Genomic DNA, 22,306 nt, shown 5'->3' with positions numbered 1-22,306 from the left:
ACCCTGAACCCCAATCCATGTGTCAGCCTGTACTACAGAAGAATTTCTCCTTTATTTGGCATCCAAAGTCCCCAGTCCCCAGTGCCCACCCAATAAATTGCAGTTGAGCCCTAACATGCTAAACAATCACCCCTATCAGGGTTGGGGCCAGGTGGGTAAGCGACCAGGTCTAAGGCCATAGTAGAAGGAACTGGATGGCAAACTGAGGAAAAAACATAGAGCAAGTGCTAAAACACCACATCCAGCACCCCAAATCCCTGCCTGTAACCAAGGGGCCTCCCTCAGGGTTCCTCAGGCCTCCCGGACCCGGACCAGGAGGCCAGCATTCTCCTGGCGAAGGGCTCTGTAGTCCTCACAGATCTTCTCCAGGTTGCTGAGGGTCTTCTTGCCCATCTCCGTCTCGATCTAAGGCAACATGATGCACTCACCCTCAGCACATGTAGGGCCTTCCCAGCTCCTACTGACTGCCCTTCCACTGCAGCCACTCTGCACCCCTCGTGCCCCCTGCAATGGTGGCCTGTTCCTTCCCATAGCCAAGACTCTACACATGTTCCTCCCATGCCTAAAGCAGTCTCAAAGCATAGCCTTTTCCATGGGCTCTGGGAGGCAAGCATGAGGATCTGCAGGATAGAAGCTGGGGCACAAAGGAGGCCATCGGCCAATCCCAGGTCCTAGGCACAGTAGGCACTATGGGCCAGAGCTGAGCCTCTAGCCATAGACTGTTTGGTCTCAAAGCTTCTCAGCATAAAGTAAGAAGCTGTCCCCTGGTCTGGCTTGCTTCCCCCAACCAGCCTCAAGCCTCACCTGTTCCTCAAGGTCTCGAACTTCCCGCATGATAGTGCCTGTGTCCTCAATTGTCTGAATGAGCTGACTGCAGTTCTGTGGACAGCAAGAGCACAAGGCTTGCACCCATGCTAGCCCTCCACAGCCACCCCCAAGGCATGTGGCTACCCTCACCTCATGCAGGGCAGCTAGATACTTATAGGCCTTCCGAACAGCATCATCCTTCTTGGCATCCTGACCAGGCAGAGGGAACCTTGAAGATATCAACAGGCCACCTCCACCTTTCCCACCACCTCCATGCCCCCATAAAGCCACTATCTTCTACCCCTCTACCTTCACCACCCAGGGAGCAGGGCCAGGCCCAAGCAGCAGTGTGCTTACAGGGCTCACAGAGGGCCCAGGCCAAGCTAGCCCATAGGCAGATGGGCTGGCAACAGCCCAGCCCCACCCCTTCCCATCAGGCTGGCCTGCCTCACACCTTGAACACGAGTTCATCAGTCACCGCAAACGTCCGGTCCAGCTTCCCAGAGAGGGAGTTAATTTCCTTCTGAAGCTCCTTCGTGTCAGACAAGATCTGGCAGACACCAGAGTGGCCATGAGCCCATGTCTGGGGCAGGGGGACTGGCTAGGGACGGAACACATATGCCTGCACTGCCATCCATTCAGGGCCTGCGTCACTGTGTCAGGATAACTGGGGTAGACTGTATATGAGTATTCTGTGTTGGGGTATGGCTGGACAGTTCTGCCTATCAAAGACCATATAGTTCCTGTGTGGCCACCATATGCCTGTCTGCCCACATGACCCACCTACTAGCACCACAATGACACACCTTAGTGATCTCTTCCTTCTGCTTCCGGATGTTGCCCACAATCTCCAGGATGCGCTGAGTGTAGGCCAGCCGGGAGACATCTCTTGGCAGAGCCTCCAGCTCTGAAACCTAGGCAGGGACACATCAAGTATTCCTACAGCCCCTGCACCTCAGCATCCTTGCCACCCAGCATCCTCAAACAAGCCTTACCAGCTGCTTATAGACCTCCTCCTTCCGGCGGGCCTCTTCCACAGCTGCCCGAACACTCTGATGTAGCTCCTGGATTTCTGCCAGCCGTCGAGAAGATTCCAGCTGCCAGGAACCCACAGGCAGAGGACAATGAGCAGAGCTCTGGGACAACCCCATAGGGAGGCAGCACACCTGCACTCAGAACCCAGAACCCCACAACCTACCTCCCTGCAATCCTGGAGCTTTCGGAGGTGGCGGTACTCAGCAAGAAGCATGACTCGGTGTTTCTCCCACTGACCTGATAGTTGGATGACCCGCTGGGCACTGCACTCCACCACGAACTGACATAAGTCAGGGTAACATGTCATACAGGCTGGGCCATCACCCCACCCCTCTCAGCCCAGCTCTGATCTCAGCCCTGACCTACCTGCAGCTTGGCAAGGTTGGCAGCCCCATCAGGCAGCAGTTCCACCGCCCGGCTCTTCAGGCGCAGAGCCTGCTTCTGCTCAGCCATGCTGAGCTCACTCTGCCGACACTCGGTCTCCACCTGGCACACCGGCAGTCCAGCTCCAGTCACACGCCAGAGCCCCCAATCCCCCATGAGTCCACATGGCCATGGCTCAGCCTGAGGTCTCACTGATGACTCCATGGTCTCTACTACCTACAGGCCTCTCTGACTCTCCAGCTCCACACTGAGAATCAGGAGCCCCGAAGACCCCCACAGACCCCTGCTTATATAGACTCATTGTGCCTGATGCCCACAGACCCTCATGTCTGCATACAGGACCTGACGGATACCCACAAGCACCTCAAACCCCTATAGGTCCACCAAGTCCCAACCTACCCATTCCCTTTGCCTCACCAATTTTCCTCATCAATCCCCAGTGTCCCCCACAAACCATGCTGGCATCTACAGGCCTCTAGAGAGCACCTCTCAGCCTCCTTACTTCCGACCTGACCCAGCCTAATCCCTTCCCCCAGCTTCTCACCTGCACAAGGCTGATTCCCAAGATCTTCATGTCCGCTTCAACTTCTTCAATGTTGTGGTTCACACCTGCCAGCTGCTCCCGAAGGGACTCTAGCTCCTGTTCTTGAGCTGCCCGCATGTCCTGTGAGGCAAAGGCCAGCCAAGGTGAAGATGTCAGGCCTAGCAGACAGGCAATGGCCCAGCCCCTGCCCCACCAAGACTCTGCTTACCTGTTCAGGCTTCTGGGAGGTAGCTGGTATGTCTGCCACCTGTGCTGCCTGGGGCTCCTAGAGATTGAGGAGAGGGGCATCCTGGCAATTGCAGAAGGCCTTTCCATTCATGGTCCAGCTTCAAAACCCCAAAGCACCCCTGAGCACTGTACCCATGCTCCCTCAACTGCTGACTGCTGTCAGGCTGTGACTATGGGAGGATTAAAGGCACCATCTGCAACCTCAGACTACAATGAATGGCCATGGGGAAACCTCCCTGGCCTGCTTTCTCAACATTGCCATGAGAAGGACAGAGGTGCTTCTGGATGTCTGAGGAAAAAAGATGTACCCAAAGGAAAGTGCTTGGGAAAAGGTAGGGTTTGTGGCAGGAGTGCCACATACCTTTACATGGTTCCTACCTATCTGCCCTTTCTCCATTGTTGTCCTAAGAAGATAAGGGGGCCCTCTGAGAACCCTCCCCCAGTAGGGTATGGCCTGCTCAATGAGCACATGGGACCCTGCATGGATAATGATAGTGTTTATACCTAAAGCACTCCTCCCAAGCCAGCCACACCCCATCAGCACACTGTGTCTATCCCATCAGGCCCACCCACCAGATGGAAGGTGAACTTCTCTGAATGCGTGAAGCGGGAGCCTTTGGGAGTACCAGTCTTGGTCCCAGCACCCCAGGCCTGCAGCAGATCTCCCAGGTCTCGGCCATGTGTGGGGGCCCCAAGTGGGCCCCAGCTTTGGCGTAGATGCTCGGCCAGCTGCTTCCGTAGCCGCTGCCGTGGAGCCCGAGGATCCTCCTGGAAAGAACAGGCAAGGGAACTGGAGAGTGTGGAGGCCTGCTGGTCTCCAGGGCCCTGCCTCTTCCAGAAGCCCTATAACAAGTCACTTATACCACCAGCTTTCCCATCAAGGCAGACCCCTCCCCCAGGGGCCTAGAATCACCCTGAAGACAGAGAGACGCCTCTTCCCCACACTTACTCATACACTCACGGTCTACTCTGCAGAACAATTTGGGAAGAAGGAGAAGCCCAGCCCCCCAGAGCAGAGAGAGACACAGAAAAACTGTGTGGACAAAGCAGAGACAAACCAAAGGTGCCAGGCAAGAAAGGAACAGAGCTGAAGAGAAAGAGAAATGAGGGAGAGAAAAGACAGAGACAGTTTCAAGACAACTGGGTAAATCAGATCATGAATTCAGTGTTACGTAGTACTAATAAGTCATTGTTAATTTCAATAGATATGAAAATGGCACTGTAGTTGCACCAAAAAAGGCCTTGTGAGTGAAGAGACACAGTTTTAAGTAGTTGGTGATGAAATTATATCACAGTGTAGGGGCTCACACCTGTAACCCTAGCATGGAGGAGGCTGAGGCAGGAGGATCACTATGAATTCAAGACCAACCTGGGCTATAGTGAATTTTAGGCTATACTGGACTAGAGGAGGACCCTGCCTCGAAAAAAAAAAACAACAAAAATACCACTGTGAGGTGGGCATGGGGGTGCACACCTTTAATCTCAGCGCTTGGGAGGCAGAGGCAGGAGGACTGCTTTGAGTTTAAGGCCAACCTGGGACTATAGTAAATATCAGGTCAGCCTGGGCTAGAGTGAGACCCTACCTTGAAAAACCAACCAACTAAACAAACAAAAAAGATACACAGGGGCTGGGGAGATAGCTCAGTGGGTAAAGTGCTTGCCTCACAAACCTTGAGAAAGTGAGTTGAATTCCCAGTAACCAAAAAATTCCAGAAAAATAACTTCAATTAATAAAATTCCAGACATGGTAGCTGAGGGTGGTGTTCCTGAAGATAACACCTGGGAGTCATCTTACAAAAACACATGCAAAAACTAAATAAGTAGCCAGGTGTGGTGATGCATGCCTTTAATCCCAGCCCTTGAGAGGCAGAGGTAGGAAGATCACCATGAGTTCAAGGCCACCCTGAGACTACATAGTGAATTCCAGGTCAGCCGGAGCCAGAGTGAGACCCTACATCAAAAAAAACAAACAAAATACTAAATAAGTAAATAAAGCATCACAAAATGTTTCAAGGGGTGGGGGGGGCTCAGGAAGATGGCTCAGTGATTGAAGGTGCCTGCTTGCAAATCCTGCCAGCTTGGTTCAATTCTCCAGTCACTCACATAAAGCAGAATGGGCATTTGTTTGCAGTGGCAAGAGACCCTGACATTTACACACGTGCATGCAAATAAATGTACACAAATGAATAATGATAACATAAAATAACAGGGGGCTGGAGAGATGGCATAGCAGTTAAGGTGTTTACCTGCAAAGCCTAAGGACCCAGGTTTGATTCCCCACTACCCATGTAAGCCAGATGTACACGGTGTTGCATGCATCTGGAATTCATTTGTAGTGGCTAGAGGCCCTGGTGTGTCCATTCTCTCTCTCTCTCTATCTGCCTCTTCCTTTTTCACTCTCTTAAATAAATAAAGATATTTAAAAAAAACAAATATATTAAAGAGGGCTGGAGAGATGCCTCAGAGGTTAAAGGCACTTGCCTGCAAAGTCTGCTGGCCTGGATTCAATTCCCCAGTACCCACATAAAGGAAGATATACAAGTGGGCACCTGTGTCTAAAGCTTGCAATGGCAGGAAGTACGCCCATACTCTCTTTCTTTTGTCTTCCTCTGGCTTTGTCCCTCTCAAATAAATAAAAATGTCAAAAATAGAATGAAGCTGGGTATGGTGGTGCATGCCTTTAATCCCAGCACTCGGGACGCAGGGGTAGGAGTATCACCGTGAGTTTGAGGCCATCCTGAGACTACATAGTGAATTCCAGGTCAGCCTGGGCTACAGTGAGACCCTACCTTGAAAAATCAACAAAAAAAGGGTATGTAAAGGGAATAGAAAGGGAGGGGGGACTTAATAGGATGGTATTGTATATATGTAAGTAGAACAGATTAAGGGGGGTAAAAAGGCCTAAGTGAGGTCAGGGGAAGAGACTGAGTAAAGGAAAGGTGGAGGGAGGGCTAATCAAAATCTAAGAGGATATAAATAAGTCATATGGAAACCTACTTTTTGGGACAATGGAACACTCAGAAGCCATAGTTTGTTACTAGAAATTTTTCAGTGGCAGGGATGGGATGCTTTCCAGGGAGGCTATTGCCAAGGCTCTTGGTTTCCCACCAGGAATGGATGGTAAGACCCTGTTGCTGAAGACTCCACATACTTGGGCTGCAAGGCCAATGAGAAATCCTGCTGGAGCTGAGCTGAAAACCTCCTCCACGTAAACCAACTGACAGAAAGATGAAAAAATCTATGTTGCACGCAGTTCAATGGGAGGGAGAGAAATCACCAGTGAAGATACTCAACAGTGGACACTGCAAGCCTTATATTTGGCCAACCAGGCCAAATGTACCAATAGGTACAATAGTGGTAAGTCTGTTATGGGGGAAAACCAACTGCCCTCTAATTGGACTTGAGGCTGGCTCCATGGGAGGGAATATATCCCTGATACTGAAAACCTACAACTGGGGTAGTCATGAGCCCTAGGAGTGTAACGTCTTCTGGTATCTGGCTAAATGCATATACTGTGCTCACCGAACTACCCAGTAAGCACTTCTCTTAATGTTCATACCCATATATTAATGCTACTCTCATTTTTGGTTAGAGAACCTTCTCTTTTCAGATGTCAGTGACCTTGGGATGACTCAGAAGGCACCATGGTGCTGAGAAGAAATGACAGAGGAATGCTCAATACTGCAATATCTCTATCACAACGTCCAAGGCTCAGAGTCCATTGCGGAAGAGGTAGCAATAAGAATGTAAGAGCCGCCGGGCGTGGTGGCGCACGCCTTTAATCCCAGCACTTGGGAGGCAGAGGTAGGAGGATCGCTATGAGTTCGAGGCCACCCTGAGACTCCATAGTGAATTCCAGGTCAGCCTGGGCTAGAGTAAGACCCTACCTCGAAAAACCAAAAAATAAAAATAAAAAAGAATGTAAGAGCCAAAGGAAGGGTGGGACTCCATACAACACTTCCAGACACAAAATGGCCTGGATATCCATGACCTCACAGTGCCTGATATTGCCTACACAACAATAAGAGGAAAAGATCATGACATCAAAATATAAGAGAGACTGACTGAGAGGGGGAGGAGATATGATCGAGAGTGAAGTTTCAAAGGGGAAAGTGGGGGTAGGGAGGGAATTACCATGAGTTATTGTCTATAATTACGGAAATTGTCAATAAAAAATAAATTTATAAAAGAATAGGAGGGAGGACGTGGTGGCACACGCCCTTAATCCCAGCACTCGGGAGGCAGATGTAGAAGGATCATCATGAGTTGGAACCCACCCTGAGACTACATAGTGAATTCCAGGTCAACCTGGGCTAGAGTGAGACTACCGCAAAAAAAAAAAAAAAAACATAAACAAATAAATAAACAATGGTAATATAAAAGAGGGCTCAGGAGACAGCTCAGTAGTTAAAGATTCTTTCTTCAAATCTTGCTGGCCGCCGGGTGTGGTGGCGCACGCCTTTAATCCCAGCACTTGGGAGGCAGGGTTAGGAGGATCTCCGTGAGTTCGAGGCCACCCTGAGATGACAGAGTTAATTCCAGGTCAGCCTGGACCAGAGTGAGACCCTACCTCGAAAAACCAAAACAAACAAACAAACAAACAAATCTTGCTGGCCCAAGTTCAGTTCCTGAATACTCATGTAATGCCAGATGGCCAAAATGGTGCATGCAACTGGAGTTGTTTACAGTGGCAAAGAAGCCCAGGCATGCCCATTTCCTCTCTCCTCTCTCTACTTAGAAATAAATAAATAAGGGCTGGAGAGATGGCTTAGCAGTTAAGCGCTTGCCTGTGAAGCCTAAGGACCCCGGTTCGAGGCTTGGTTCCCCAGGTCCCACGTTAGCCAGATGCACAAGGGGGCGCACACGTCTGGAGTTCGTTTGCAGAGGCTGGAAGCCCTGGCGCGCCCATTCTCTCTCTCCCTCTATCTGCCTTTCTCTCTGTGTCTGTCTATCTCAAATAAATAAAAAATTAAAAAAATTAAAAAAAAAAGAAATAAATAAAAATGTTAAAAACAGGGCTGGAGGGATGGCTTAGCAGTTAAGTTGTTTGCCTGCAAAGCCAAAGGACCCAGGTTCAATTCCCCAGGACCCACATTAGTCAGATGCACGAGGGGACACACGTCTGGAGTTCATTTGCAGTGGCTGGAGGCCCTGAATTGCCCATTCCATCTCTCTCGCTCTTTCTCTGTCAAATAAATAAATATATAAATATAAAGTATTAAGAAAAGATTTAAAAAAATTTTTAAATAACATAAAATAGCTAGGTGTGTTGGCACAGGTCTTTAATCCCAGGACTTGAGAGACAGAAGTAGGATGATCACTTTGATTTCAAGGCTACCCTGAAACTACATAGTAATTCCAGGTCAGCCTGGGCTAGAGTGAGACCCTACTCTAAAAAAATCAAAAAACAAAATATAATAATAACATAAAATAGCCAGGTGTGGCACACACCTTTAATCCCAGCACTCAGGAGGCAGGGGTAGGAGGGCTGCCATGAGTTCAAGTCTACCCTGAAACTACATAGTGAATTCCACGTTAGCCTGGGCTAGAGCAAGACTCTCTACCTTGAAAGAAGAGAGAGAGAGAGAGAGGGAGGGAGAGGGAGAGAGGGAGCGCGCGCAAGCGTAGCTGGGTATGATGGTGCATACCTGTTGTCCCAACACTTGGGAGGCAGGCGTAAAGGGATTACAAGTTCAAGGATAGCCTGGGCTACATAGTGAGAGCCTAACTCAACCACTCCCCCCAAACAAACCAGAGAGATGAAGGAAAGAAGGGAAAGAGAGAAAAGAGAAGTGAGAGAAATAGCAACCAAAGAAGCAAAGGCAGACAGAGAGAGACCCTAAACTACAGAGATGGAAAGAGGAAAATAGGAAGAGAAGACAGATGGGAAGATGGATACAGGAGAGGAGAGGGAGGGGCAGCTGAAGAAGTAGGCAAACAGCAAGAGGGGACAGAAGGAGAGGAGATGCAGCACAGAAATGAGGAGATATGGTTGGAGAGATGGCTCAGCGGTTAAGGTACTTGCCTGCAAAGCCTAAAGACTCGAGTTCAGCTCCCCAGTACCCAGATGTACAAGGTGGCACATGCATCTGGAGTTCATTTGCAGTGGCTACAGACCCTGGTACACCATTCCCTCTCTACCTGCCTTTCTCTCTCTCAAACAAATAATAAACTAAAGATATTTTAAAAAGAAAGAATTGAGGAGATAAAAAGAAGTGGAGAGGGATAGAGAGATAGTTCAGCAAATGAAAAGCCTGACAGCCTCAGTTTGATACTCCAGTACCCACATAAAGCCAGATGAGTCTGGAGTTTGTTAACAGTGTCAAGAGGCCCCAGCATGCCCATTCTCGCTCTCTCTCTCTTGCACTCTCTCTCTCTCCTTCTCCCTCTCCTCCCCTCTCTTGCAAAATATATATATATATATATTTTAAAGATGTGCTAGAGAGATGGCTTAGCTGTTAAGGCACGTCTATGAAGCCGAAGGGCCCAGGTTCGATTCCCCAGTATCCATGAAGGCCAGATGTCCAAGGTGGTACACGCATCTGGAGTTTGTTTGCAGTGGCTGGAGGCCCCGGCACACCCATTCTCTCTCTCTCTCTCAAATAAATAAATACTTTAAAAAAAAAGAGGCTGGAAAAACAATCATGAGCCGAATGTGTGGTGGTACACTCCTTTAATCACAGCAATTGGAGAGGTTGAGATAAGAGGATCACAATGAGTTCAAAGTCAGCCTGAGTTACAGATTAAGTTTCAGGTCAACCTGGGCTGGGAGTGAGACCCTACCTCAAAAACAGAGTCAGAGGAGGTAAAGAGATGGCTTGGCAATTAAGGCACTTGCCTGTGAAGCCTAGCAACCCAAGTTTGATTCCCCAGTACCTATGAAAGCCAGATGCACAAGGAGGTACATGGGTCTAGAGGTCCTTTGCCTGGATATCCATGATTTCACAGTGCCTGGCCCTAAGTACACAAGATCTTCATAATAAGAGGAAAAGAGGATGACATCAAAATAAAAGACAGGCTAAGCCTGGTGCGGTAGTACACGCCTTTAATCCGAGCACTCAGGAGGCTGAGGTAGGAGAATCGCTGTGAGTTCAAGGCCACCCTGAGACTATATAGTGAATTCCAGGTCAAAATGGGCTAGAGTGAAACCCTACCTTGAAAAACCAAAAAAGAAAACAAACAAATAAAAGACAGACTAATTGAGAGGGGCAGGGGATCTGATGAAAGATGGATTTGTGAAGGAGAAAGTGAGGGTAGGGAGGGAATTATCATGGTTTATTATCTATAATTATGGAAGCTGTCAGTAAAAACGTTTTTAATATAGAAAAGAAAACATGACGCTGGAATAGAAAGGTCATGTTAATATGTTTTTGTTTGTATTTTTGGTGCTGAGGATACAATATAAGGCTTTGTGCATGTAAGCAGGTACTCTAAACTGAGATACACCATGTCTTTGTTGAAAGCTCCTACATTGAACTAGTTATTCTCTGTTGGTGTGCAACAACTTAGTCATCACAATTGTTAAGTGCAACAGGGCAATTTTGATTTCTTTGAAGAAAATGCGTTTATTAAAAAACCAAACAGGAAGCTGTTGTTCCCAGTGTGTCTTCTGACCTGTTTAAGGAAACCTTCAATCAAATCTATTTTCAAAATAATGCTGGCATGATTTAAGAGTTGTTTGTTTAGTGAACATAGGGTCTCACAGTCCAGGCTGACCTGGAATACTCTGTAGTCCCAGGTCACAGCAATCCTCCTACCTCTGCCTCCAGAGAGCTGGGATTAAAGGCATCCACCATTATACCTGGCTTATTTAGGGCTGTATTTTTTTAAACCTATTGACATTTACACTGATAAGGCCAAAGCAATGATGGGATTGAAAGAAAAACTAAATTTCTTTAATCCTAGCACTTGGGAGGCAGAGGTAGGAGGATCATTGTGAGTTTGAGGCCACCCTTAGATTACACAGTGAATTCCACAGATCAGGGAAACCCTACCTCAAGAAACCAAGATAAACTAGGGCGGGAGAGATGGCTTTGAGGTTAAGGCACTTGCCTGCAAAGCCTAAGGACTCATGTTTGACTCTCCAAGTTCCACATGAGCCAGGAGCACAAGGTGAGGCATGTGCCCAAGATTGCACATGCACACAAGATGGCACATACAACTGGAGCTCTATTACAGTGGCTGGAGGCCCTGGCATGGCAATTCTCTCTCTTTCACACACACATACTCTCTCTCTCTCTGATAAAAATAATAATAATAATAATAATAATAATTACAATAAAAAGATAAACTAAGTCATCAAAAAAAAAAAAAAAGAAGCTGGGCGTTTTGGTGCATGCCTTTAATTCCAGCACTTGAGGGGCAGAGGAAGGAGGATCATCATGGGTTCAAGGCCACCCTGAGACTATATAGTGAATTCCACGTCAGCCTGAGCTAGAGCCAGACCTTGAAAAACCAAAAAAAAAAAAAAAAAAAAGTAAGAAAGAAAAGAGCCAGGCGTGGTGGTGCACGCTTTTAATCCCAGCACTCAGGAGGCAGATTAGGAAAATTGCCATGAGTTCGAGGCCACCCTGAGACTACCTAGTGAGTTCCAGGTCAGCCCAAGCTAGAGTGACACCCTATCTCGAAAGAAAAAAAAAGAAGAGAAAAGAAAAGAAAAGAAAAGGAATAAAGAGGGCAGCAAAACCAGAGAAGAGAGTGGCAGAAAGAGACCATGCAGAACCTTAGGGTCAGAAACTGAGCATCACTGCAGCACAGAGACAGAAAAAGCAAAAAGACCCAGGGTGAGGAAGAAGGCACACAGACAGGGAAGAACACAGTCAATAACAATTGCCCAGGATCACCTGTGTTTGTGCTATTTTTCAGAAAAGGAAACAAGGCCTTGAGGAGGGATGTAGACTTTTCCCCTGGTTCACAGTCTTTCTGATCATTCTTTCAGGTGGAGAGCTGGGCAGGTGTACACAGAGAAGAAGTGATGAAGAGAGTGGCAGGGCGGGGAAAGGTGAGGGGCATAGGACCCACGGGAGACAAAACCAGAGCCACCAGGAGCTAGGAGTAGAAGCCTCGGCAGCAAAGATGAACACTGGCTATACCTGGGGTAGGAGGCGGGGTGCCCGGCGCACCCAATCCTTGTCCCCTTGGTGGTCCTGGTCCACATTCTGGCAGAGCTGGATAGCATGGTGTTCAAGGAGCGAGGCCGCCCTCCCCACAGGCTGGGACACCTGTGTGGGGACTGGCAGGAGGAGAGGACTCGCCTGGAACTCCCGTGCCTCTGGAGGCAGGAACAGAGTCAGCCATCTCAACATCACCTACATCCCCACTCCTCCCCTTGAATCCGCACAGCTGCAAACTCACCTCCTTTGGAATTTAGTTCAGGCAGGACCAGCTTGCTGAAGCGGAATGGCTGCTGGAAGGCTGAGCCCTATGAGGAAAAGACAGTCAGAGCCTCCAGGACGAATCACTGCCAGGAGGGTACCAACAACATGAGCAATAAAAGGAAGACAAGGAGGGAACAAGTGCAGATGGACCTGAGATAGGGGTCCCACCTGGAGGCGCTGCAGCTTGGGAGTGCGTAGGAAAAGTGGGACCCAGGGCAGGGCCAGCTGGTCTCTGATTTGACTCCCAATGGCCCTGCGGAGAATAGCCGAGTCACCTATGGGGAGTAGGGAAGGAGTGATCATCAGGTGACATGACACAAATCTGAAAGTACATACTCTGTTAAGCCAGCCATGGCTCCCAAACCCTCCCCTAAAGATGCAAATAAATCCAACTACCATTTTCACAGTCAGCCATTAAATAGACACATAATGAGCACAAACTTATTATCAGTTACTGGGCTGGACACTCAGGAAATAAAGTAATCAAAGCCCCATCTTCATGAAGGCAACAAACTTATAGAGGAGCAATCTCATGAACAGACCATTAGAACCTTCCAGACTACTTGAGTGATGAGAAAGAGAGAGAAGAAAGACTGCTGGGCTGGAGAAATGGCTTAGTGGTTAAGGCACATGCGTGCGAAGCCTAAGGACCCAAGTTTGATTCTTCAGGCCCCACATAAGCCAGATGCTAATAGTGGCACATGCGTCTAGAGTTCATTTGCAGTGGCTAGAAGCCCTGGCACACCCATTCTCATTCTCTCACTGTAATAAATATAAAAATAAAATATTTAAAAAATAATAAGAAGAAAGGCGGCTACAAAGGGTCTGAAATGTTCTACAGCAGTCAGAGGAGGAGCTTCCTGAAGTAACAACAAATCAGAACCCACAGAGTTTAGGAAGTTGACTAGGAGGAGATCTGGGGAAGGAATAATACAGGGAACGCAAAGGCCCTGAGACTAAAGTGTGCCTTATGCATTTAGGGACCAAGAATGCCCCTGTGTTGAGTGGAGAATATAGGAAGTGAGTTGGGGAACCCAGTCCCCAGCCTCATGCCAACTGCCTTATATCCATCCCCTCCCTGACTTCTAATACTTCCACAGAATTCTCCTGATGACACACTCCTATCCTACCTGCCAACCTTGTTGCTACCTCTCTCAGCTTCCATCATCTTAGGAACACACTCCATTCTCCCACCCACCCGAAGCCTTTTACCTGCGGGCTGGTCTGAATCCTCAGAGGCATCAGTGGGCAGCCGTTCAGCCAAGAAGAGGAGCAGGTCACGGAGGTCAGGCTCACTGGGATAGAGGAAGTTCTGATAGCCAAGTTCCAAGGGATAGCCCAGGTCCTGAGGATTATCAAGTATTAATCAGGTGATGATGCCAGGGGTAGGAGGCAGGTTGTCACAAGCCAGCTATGTAGAATCCTCCTGCTCTTTGGGCCTGGGACTACCACAGCTGCTCACATTCCCACCAGTGACCATCCTCTCAAACTTTCTTCTGCCTCCCCAAGGCCCTGGGGACAGCCACAGAACCATTACAGTCAAAGCTACAGAGAACAAGAAAGTAAAGTTAGGCCTTGCTAACTATGACTCAAAATCCAGAGGTCACAAAAGAAAAGGTGGGATTTCTGCCCACATGAAAAGAAAATACCAGTTAAAGATATAAAGTCAGGCATGGTGGCACACATCTTTAATCCCAGTACTTGGGAGGTCAAGATAAGAGGATTTCTGTGAGTTTTAGGCCACCTTGAGTCTACATAGTAAATTCCAGGTCAGCCTGAGCTAGAATGAGACCCTACCTCGAAAAAGCATAATAAATATATATGTAAAGCAGAGTCAAAACAGCAATGATAAACCAGGCATGGTGGCACACGCCTTTAATCCCAGCACTGGGAGGCAGAGATAAGGAGGATAATCGTGAGTTCGAGGCCACCCTGAGACTACATAGTGAATTCCAGGTCAGCCTGGACTACAGTGAAACCCTACCTCGCAAAATTTAAAAAAAGAGCAAGGATAAATCGATATCACAGGAAAACCGTGATCCTACCTATCATATATAGAGTCCCTAAAACACAGGAAGAGGAAGAGAGAGGAAGGCTCAATGGTTAAGGTGCTTGGGGAGATGGCTTAGTAAGGCACTTGCTATACAAGCATGAGGACTGAGTTCCAGTCCCCAGCACATACATAATCCCAGGAGTTGGAGACAAGTGATCCCTGGGAGAAATTGGCTAGCTAAACCATCAGAATTAGCAAACTCAGTGTGCAAGAGACAGACCTTGTCTCAGCAACGTGGAGAGCAATCAAGGAACACACCCAACATCAACCTTTGGCTTCTACATACATGCACATGCACATCTACACACACTTACCAAAAAAAAAAAAAAACCAAGCCAGGCATGGTGGTGCAAGCCTTTAATCCCAGCTCTCCAGAGACAGAGGTAGGAGGATAGCTGTGAGTTCAAGGCCAGCCTATGACTACATAGTGAATTCCAGGTCAGCCTGAGCTAGGGCAAGACCCTACCTCAGAAAACAAAACAACAACAACAAAAAAAAAAACAAAAACAGAAAGACCGGGGATGTGGATCAGTAGAAAAGCACTTGTCTCACATGAACAAAGCCCTGGGTTCAATCCCCAGTACCACAAATAATAATAATAGTAGTAGTAATAGTAATAGTAATAATATATAAAACAGGCAAAAAAAAAAATCCAGCAACTCAATAGCTCAGAAAGAAAGGACTCCCAAGAGTTTTGGGTAGGGCCAGAAAGTAGGCCTAGGAAGAAGGCAAAGTTTACTCTGCCAGGGTTGCTATTGGCTCACAGTTATAAAGACCCTGAGAGCAAACTTCCTGGATTCAAATCCAAGCTCTGCATTTTACCAAATGCGTGAATGTGTGACCTCAGGCCAATTACTTAACTTCCCTGTGCTGCATTTTCTTCATCTGAAAATAAAAAGGATAACAAAAGTACCTACGCAGAAAAGTACATACCTCATGACAAATGAGTAAATGAGTTATCAGCATATAACCATAGTGCCTGACATGGAGTATACACTCAAAACCCATCATTATTACATGTGTACATGTATTCTGGGTCAAAGTGTAAAATGAAATGTATTTATTTTAGAAAATCATGGTCAAAAAGTATGAAAACTACTTGGTCTTATGCTGCTTTACTTGGGGTTTTATCTGACATCGGCAATCAAAGAATTGTGACTGATATGGAAACTGGGTCCAGGAGTGCTATGTATAGAGAGACAGACAACCGAAACACTGAGGTGGCTTAGGTGCAGAAATGGGTACCAGACACAGGGCATATACACAGGAAGACACAAGAATACGCAATGCTGAATAAGAAACAGTTTCTGCCTGCTGTTGGCAAACCACAGCTGCTGGGCCAATCACATATATCCCTTGACACTAAAAAAAACCAAAAAACCAAAAAACACCTCTCAGTAGTGGACAACACTGAAAAGGGAAGAACAGAGGCTCAAGGAAAAACTCACCCCCACCACTCTGGCATTTCCCACTATGCACTCTCCACACACAACAGAAGACTTAACTAACTTCGCTTTTAGCATGCCACCCTCCAGGATACAACCCCAGACCAGGGACAGATGGCCTACTTCATGAGGCCACAAAGAGCCCCAGACAAAATAATGTGAGAGCTCCTGACAGCTAAGCAAGCTTGATGGTAATGGGCTGAGCTAAGCTACTGCTCAAAGACAAAAACTGCGTAAGCATTGGTCCAAGGTCAATGGCTGTGTCCATCTTGTCCTCTTTGTGTAAATGGAAGTTTTCACAAGTATTACTCTATTGTCCCTCTGCTACCATTGACTTACTGGGTATGCTAGGCGTGTCTACATTCACTCTTTAGGCAGGGCTACTGGAATTTCAGTAACCTGATTATGCTAACCCAGCAATAACACAATTACTGGTTTTGCATACTGGGGATTAAACCCAGGCCCTCATGCGTGCAAACCCACACTCTGAAACTGACCCCTTAACACATTTTTAATTCTCACAGCAACCTACAGTAGGTGAAATTCTCACACCCACTCTACACAGGCAGACACAGAACCAAAAACGTTAAGAGACTGGCCCAAAGTCAAAAGGCCCCCAAACCACAAGAAATGACAATACTCAGGCTGGAGTAATGGCTCAATGGCTAAGGTGCTTGCCTGCAAAGCCTAAGGATCCTGGTTCAATTCCCTAGTACCCACATAAAGCCAGATGCACAAGGTGGTACAGGCGTCTAGAGACTGTTCATTGCAGTGGCTAGAGGCCCTGGCACCCTTTCGCTCTATATGCCTCTTTACCTCGTGCTCTCTCTCTCTCAAATAAGTAAATAAATATTTTTGAGAAGAAATGACAGCACTTCAAGTCCTGGTAAGTTGTCCATTCTACAGTATGTCTCAGTAACAAGATAACTCTGAGCTGGGGAGGGTTAAGTGCTTCACTGGAGAGATACTTCATCTGATCTATCAGAGACATTTTGGAATTTTTATGAGAGGGAGGATATGTGTGACTGCATGGGGGAATGTAGCAACAAAGAGGATTTTTTTTTTTCCTTGACCAACATAATTTCTTTTGGGTAACCATCCACTCTCCAATTCCATAGGAAAGAACAGCCACAGCCTATAGGATGATCATGTGATCTGGCCAGGGCTAATCAGAGCATGCAGTGCTTAGTTTAAGAATATGTAGCCAGGGCTGGAGAGATGGCTTAGCGGTTCAGTGCTTGCTTGTGAAGCCTAAGGACCCCAGTTCAAGACTCAATTCCCCAGTACCCACATAAGCCAGATGCACAAGGTGGCACATGCATCTGCAGTTCATTTGCAGTAGCTGGAAGCCCTGGTGCACCCATTCTCTTTCTCTCTCTCTGCCTCTTTCTCTGTCTGTCACTCTCAAATAAATAAAATAAATCTTTTAAAAAAAAGAATATATAGCCAGGCATGGTGGTGCATGCTTTTAATCCCAGCACTTGGGAGGCAGAGGTAGGGGGATCGCCATGAGTTCAAGGCCACCCTAAGACTACAGAGTGAATTCCAGGTTAGCCTGAGCTAGAGTGGGACCCTACCTCGAAAAATAAAAAAAAAAATAATAACATGTGACCTGGGCTGTAGAGATGGCTTTGTGGTTAAGGTACTTGCCAATGAAGCCTAAGGACCCAGGTTCAATTCGCCAGTACCCATGTAAGCCAGATGCACAAGGTGGCACATGTGTCTGGAGTTTATGTGCAGTAGTTAAAGGTCCTGGTGCACCATTTTCTCTCTCTCTCTCTCTCCCTCCCTCCTTGCCTACCTACCTCTTTTTTTTTTCTCTCTCTCTCTCTCAAATAAATAAAAAAAAATTTTAAAAAAGAGTATGTGATCCAATCAAGGCCTTTCCAAGGCTCTGATAAATAAATAAATGAATACTAGGTGGGAGGGTCTTGATGCTAAACGTGTGGGAGCTAGAAGCAGTCCATATGTAAACTGGAACAGCTTATTCAATCTTCACAATCTTACTTTTATCATCTCCATTTCACAGAAAAGAAAACTGAGACCCAGCAGGATTAGGATCACACAGCAAAGGGTGGTGTTAGGGTCTGAACTACTCACAATTTGGCCATACAGCCTGCAGCCGTAATCACTAATGAACGCTAAGCCACAAACAGGAGGCAGAGAAGAAATACAAGAGTTTCAAAGCTTGATGACTTTATGAAAAATGAAGACAACGTGCATATTGGGAGGGCACTCACCATACAAGCCTGAGCCAGGCTCATAGCCAGGCGAAACCTGGCAGACATAGCTGGTGGTAGCAAGGGGCTGAGACCAGAGCCCACAGCAGGATCGATGACACGCAGGCATCGGACCACAGCCTCAACAACCAGCTCAGTAGTGAAGGCTCGTAGAGTCTGTACATCTGGAGGGACTGCCCTAAAGAAGAAAGCAGTAAGCTAAATGGGGAGGAAAGGTAGCCAGGAAACAGGAAGTCAGGCTGGGCTATGCAGCCTTCTGGACAAAGAAAGCCCTAGAACCTGGGTGGGAGTGAAGAGGATCCCTAAATTCAAACGGATTGTAGATCTGTTTAGTGGCTTTGACTTCCCTTCAGAAAACAAACTAGGTAAATCTTCAGGACCTAAGCCCTCTGTATAGAAGAATGGTAGATGGGATCTGGGTTCAGACAAGATTGAGTCTGTCAATATTCCATCATGGGTGAGGGAGGGTTCAGAAGATACCACATATCCCAGAGTAGCTAACGACAGCTAATAGTCACTCAGAAAAGGGAAGTATTGCTCATCAACAGTGTTGCCACTGGTAAATTGCCCATTCCACAATAAATAACCTCCCACCCATGATCATACAAGCAACCCAAATTTAACTCGGTCAAAAAAAGGCATGAGGGCTGGAGAGATGGCTTAGCAATTATGTGCTTGCCTGTGAAGCCTAAGGACCCTGGTTCGAGGCTCGATTCTCCAGGACCCACGTTAGCCAGATGCACAAGGGGGCGCACACGTCTGGAGTTCATTTGCAGTGGCTGGAAGCCCTGGCGCACCCATTCTCCCTCCCTCCCTCCCTCCCCCCCCCCCCTCTCTCTCTCTCTCTCTCTCTCTCTCTCTCTGCCTCTTTCTGTCTCTGTCACTCTCAAATAAATAAATAAAAATGAACAAAAAACATTTTCAAAAAAAAGGCATGAAAGTAAGATGGGGATTAATGGAGAAAGGTGTTAGTAGGAGGAGGTGGGGATAAGAAAGGGTAATTTCAGGCAATAAGATCAAAATATATACATGTATGAAAGTGTCAAAAACTGAAGAAAAAATATTTTTTTAAAGAAATGAGCTGAGTTCTGAAAAAAAAATCTCTAATTAGGCTGGGCGTGGTGTCGCACACCTTTAATCCCAGCACTTGGGAGGCAGAGGTAAGAGGAGTGCCATGAGTTCGAGGTCAGCCTGGGAATACAGAATGAGTTCCAGGTAAATTTGGCCTAGAGCAAGACCTTACCTCAGAAAAACAACAAAAAACAAATCTCAAATTCCCCGTATGCTTAAAAGTCGCAAATTTCAGGTGTGTGGGAGGGTGGTAACACCCAGGTCACATGGCCTCCATATTTCTGGGTCCCCAGACATTATATTATCTGTAGGGTGGAGACTCCTAGATACTGATCTACTAGGACTTCAAGAAATTACACACAAGGAGGCTGCGGTTTGCAGGAGTCTCAACAGGGTTCCTGGAAACTTTCTGGTTTAAAACAATACAAAAATCAGACACCCTATAATTTGGCATCCAGGAATTTTAGGACCCTCAAATAGAAGCGTTCTTGTGTGTCTGGAAGATCAGGCACTGGTATAGACAGAATTTAAGGTCCTGTTATTTTTAAACGCCCAGGGTGTTTGAGGAACTAGTTTGAAGATTCTCAAGTACCCAGTCCAAAGGGGTCCTGAGTGCCAGGTCTTGAGGTTTTAAGTTATCTGGTACTCAAAGTGCAAGTGTCTTAGAGTTTCCAGATACCAGGGGTCCCTGAGTATTCATGTAAGACCATAGATTTCAGGATCCAGGTTCTTGAGGCTCCAAAATTGCAAGGTCTAAGGGGTCTGAGTACTGGAGTTTAGGTTTACCAAATTTGGGGTCAAAGGGTTCGTGAGGCTCCTGATGTCAAGGTGCAGGGAGGTTTAGGGTCCTAGAAGTTGAAGTCCTACGTGTCAAGGTCCCGGGTTTTAAGATTCCCGGGGAAAGGGGTCCTAGGTTTTGGAGTCCCGGATGTGGGCACTTGGAGGTGAAGGGGCATTGTGTACTTACGTGCCGGCCTGACGCAAGGAATGGATGAGGATTCGGTCGGCCTCCTCCATGGCAGAGTCGATTCTAAGTCGTTGGTGGGGGTCCACAAGGGAACCAAAGAAAGTAGGGCGCAGCTGTAGCAACCCCTGTCCGCGCTCACGGGAGACAGAGTCACATGCCTCGCAAGGACAATTGGGATGTGTAGTTCAGCAAGTGAATGAAGCGCCGGCGGGATGCCTGGAGGCGGGGTGTAAATGTGCGCATTCAGTTGAGAGCACGCAAAGGCTTCTGGAAGTTGTAGTTCTTCCAGCTGCAGCCGCAAGAAAGAGGAACTCTGTTGGGAGTGGAGGGCAAGGCAGAGTATAGCTCCATTTTAGGCAGCATTTTTCTTCTAGGCTCTAAAGTGTACACTGCTTCTCTTGTCCTGTGTCTTGTTTTCCTTATCTATAAAATGGGATCATTAATAATACCTACTTCCTAGGATTAGAATATAATTACTGGCGCTGGAGAAATGACTTAGCAGTTAAGGTACTTGCTTGCAAAGCTAAAGAACCCAGGTTCGATTCCCCAAGACCCACGTAAGCCAAGATGATACATGCATCTGGAGTTCGTTTGCAGTAGCTGGAGGACCTGATGGGACCATTCTCTATCTGCCTCTCTCTCTCTCATATATAACAAACAAGCACATAAACATATATATATGTTTATGTGATTGTTTGTTCTTTTTTTTTTTTAACTGATCTGGGGAGGTGGCTCAGCGGTTAAAGGTACTTGCATGGAAATGCCTGCTGGCCTGGGTTTGGCCCAGGTTCAAATCCCTAGTACCTATCTATGTAGCACTAACAGAGTGGAGCATGCATCTGGAGTGCGTTTGCAGTAGCTAGCGGCCCTTGTGCTTCCATATTCATTCATTCATATGCTCTTTGTCTCTCTCCTCTCTCCTCACAAATAATTTTAAAAAAATAATTACTAAACCAGGTGTGGTGCCTCACACCTGTAATCCCAGCAACTGGGAGATTGGGATCTGGAATTTGAGGCCAGCTTGGGTTACATAGGGAGATTCTGCATCAAAAGGAGACAGACAGAGGGCTGCACAGATGGCATATTGGTTAAGATGCTTGGGCTGGTGAAATGGCTTAGCAGTTAAGGTGTTTGCCTGTAAAGCCTAAGGATCCCGGTTCGATTCCCCAGGACTCACGTAAGCCAGATGCACAAGAGGGTGCACGTGTCTGGAGTTCATTTGCAGTGGCTAGAAGCCCTGGCACACCCATTCTCTCTATCTGCCTCTCTTTCTCTTTCTCTCTCTCTCTCTTTTTTAACTTTTTGTTGTTGTTGTTGTTTATTCTTATTTATTTGAGTGCAACAGAGAGAGAAAGAGGCAGAGAGAGAGAGAGAAAGAGAGAGGAGAGAGAGAGAATGGACACGCCAGGGACTCCATGCACCCCCTTGTACATCTGGCTAACGTGGGTCCTGGGGAATCGAGCCTCGAACCGGGGTTCTTAGGCTTTATAGGCAAGCGCTTAACCGCTAAGCCATCTCTCCAGCCCTCTCTCTCTTAAAAGAATAAATAAATAAATAAAATATTTTTTAAAAAGATGCTTGGATGCAAAGCCTAAGAACCCAGGTTCAGTTCCCAGGACACATGGTGACACATGCATCTGGAGTTCATTTGCAGTGGCTAGAGGCCCTGGTGTGCCCATTATCTCTCTCATGGATAAATAAATATTTTTCAAAAGGAGAGAAACAGACTGCATCTAAAGAAAATCAAGGAAGACTAAATTATAGTTAGAAATGCTTTAATATACTACATATATTTGCACATTTCAAAGAATATTAACACAGCAAAGATCTATGTAACCACTACTTACTGAAAAACTCATTTAAGGGGTGTTTAAGGTAAGGTTTCACTCTAGCCCAAGCTAACCTGGAACTCACGCTGTAGTCTCAGGCTGGCCTTGAACTCACAGTGATCCTCTTATCTCTGCCTCCCAAATGCTGGGATTAAAGGCATGTGCCACCTGCTTGCCAACATTTTTCATAAATCACATGTGTGCGTCTCAGTTTCTGAACTGTATTCTGGATTTCATTGTTTTGAAATAGCATCTTGCTATGTACCTCAGGCTGACTTCAAACTTCTAGCAATCCTCCTGCCTCTATCTTCTGAATGTTAGGATTA

The 22,306-nt window shown here is 46.9% G+C and overlaps 1 protein-coding gene across 2 annotated transcripts; it reads right to left on the bottom strand.

Moving 5' to 3' along the window:
* Nucleotides 1-33: 33 nt before the first annotated feature.
* On the bottom strand, nt 34-20,362 carry Ccdc22 (coiled-coil domain containing 22). Of its 2 annotated transcripts, none has more exons than XM_045140099.1 (17): nt 20,152-20,362; nt 18,114-18,291; nt 13,588-13,720; nt 12,544-12,650; nt 12,353-12,419; nt 12,091-12,230; nt 3,572-3,766; nt 2,979-3,035; nt 2,771-2,890; nt 2,209-2,328; nt 2,006-2,122; nt 1,803-1,904; nt 1,614-1,721; nt 1,262-1,357; nt 958-1,017; nt 805-879; nt 34-405 (listed from the first exon to the last, which is right to left on the bottom strand). In XM_045140099.1, the coding sequence occupies exons 1-17, from the start codon at nt 20,199-20,201 to the stop codon at nt 292-294; spliced, it is 1,839 nt and encodes a 612-aa protein (XP_044996034.1). In that variant the 5' UTR covers nt 20,202-20,362; the 3' UTR covers nt 34-291. The 2 variants fall into 2 exon arrangements, with proteins under 2 accessions (XP_044996034.1, XP_004670125.1); XM_004670068.2 differs by having other exon boundaries at nt 12,091-12,269; nt 20,152-20,361.
* Between the last annotated feature and the right edge of the window lie 1,944 nt (nt 20,363-22,306).

Source organism: Jaculus jaculus, chromosome X (genome assembly GCF_020740685.1).
Source record: "Jaculus jaculus isolate mJacJac1 chromosome X, mJacJac1.mat.Y.cur, whole genome shotgun sequence".
NCBI lineage: Eukaryota > Metazoa > Chordata > Mammalia > Rodentia > Dipodidae > Jaculus > Jaculus jaculus.
Note: the sequence above shows the minus strand (reverse complement) of the source record. Positions and strands in the feature narration are given on the sequence as shown.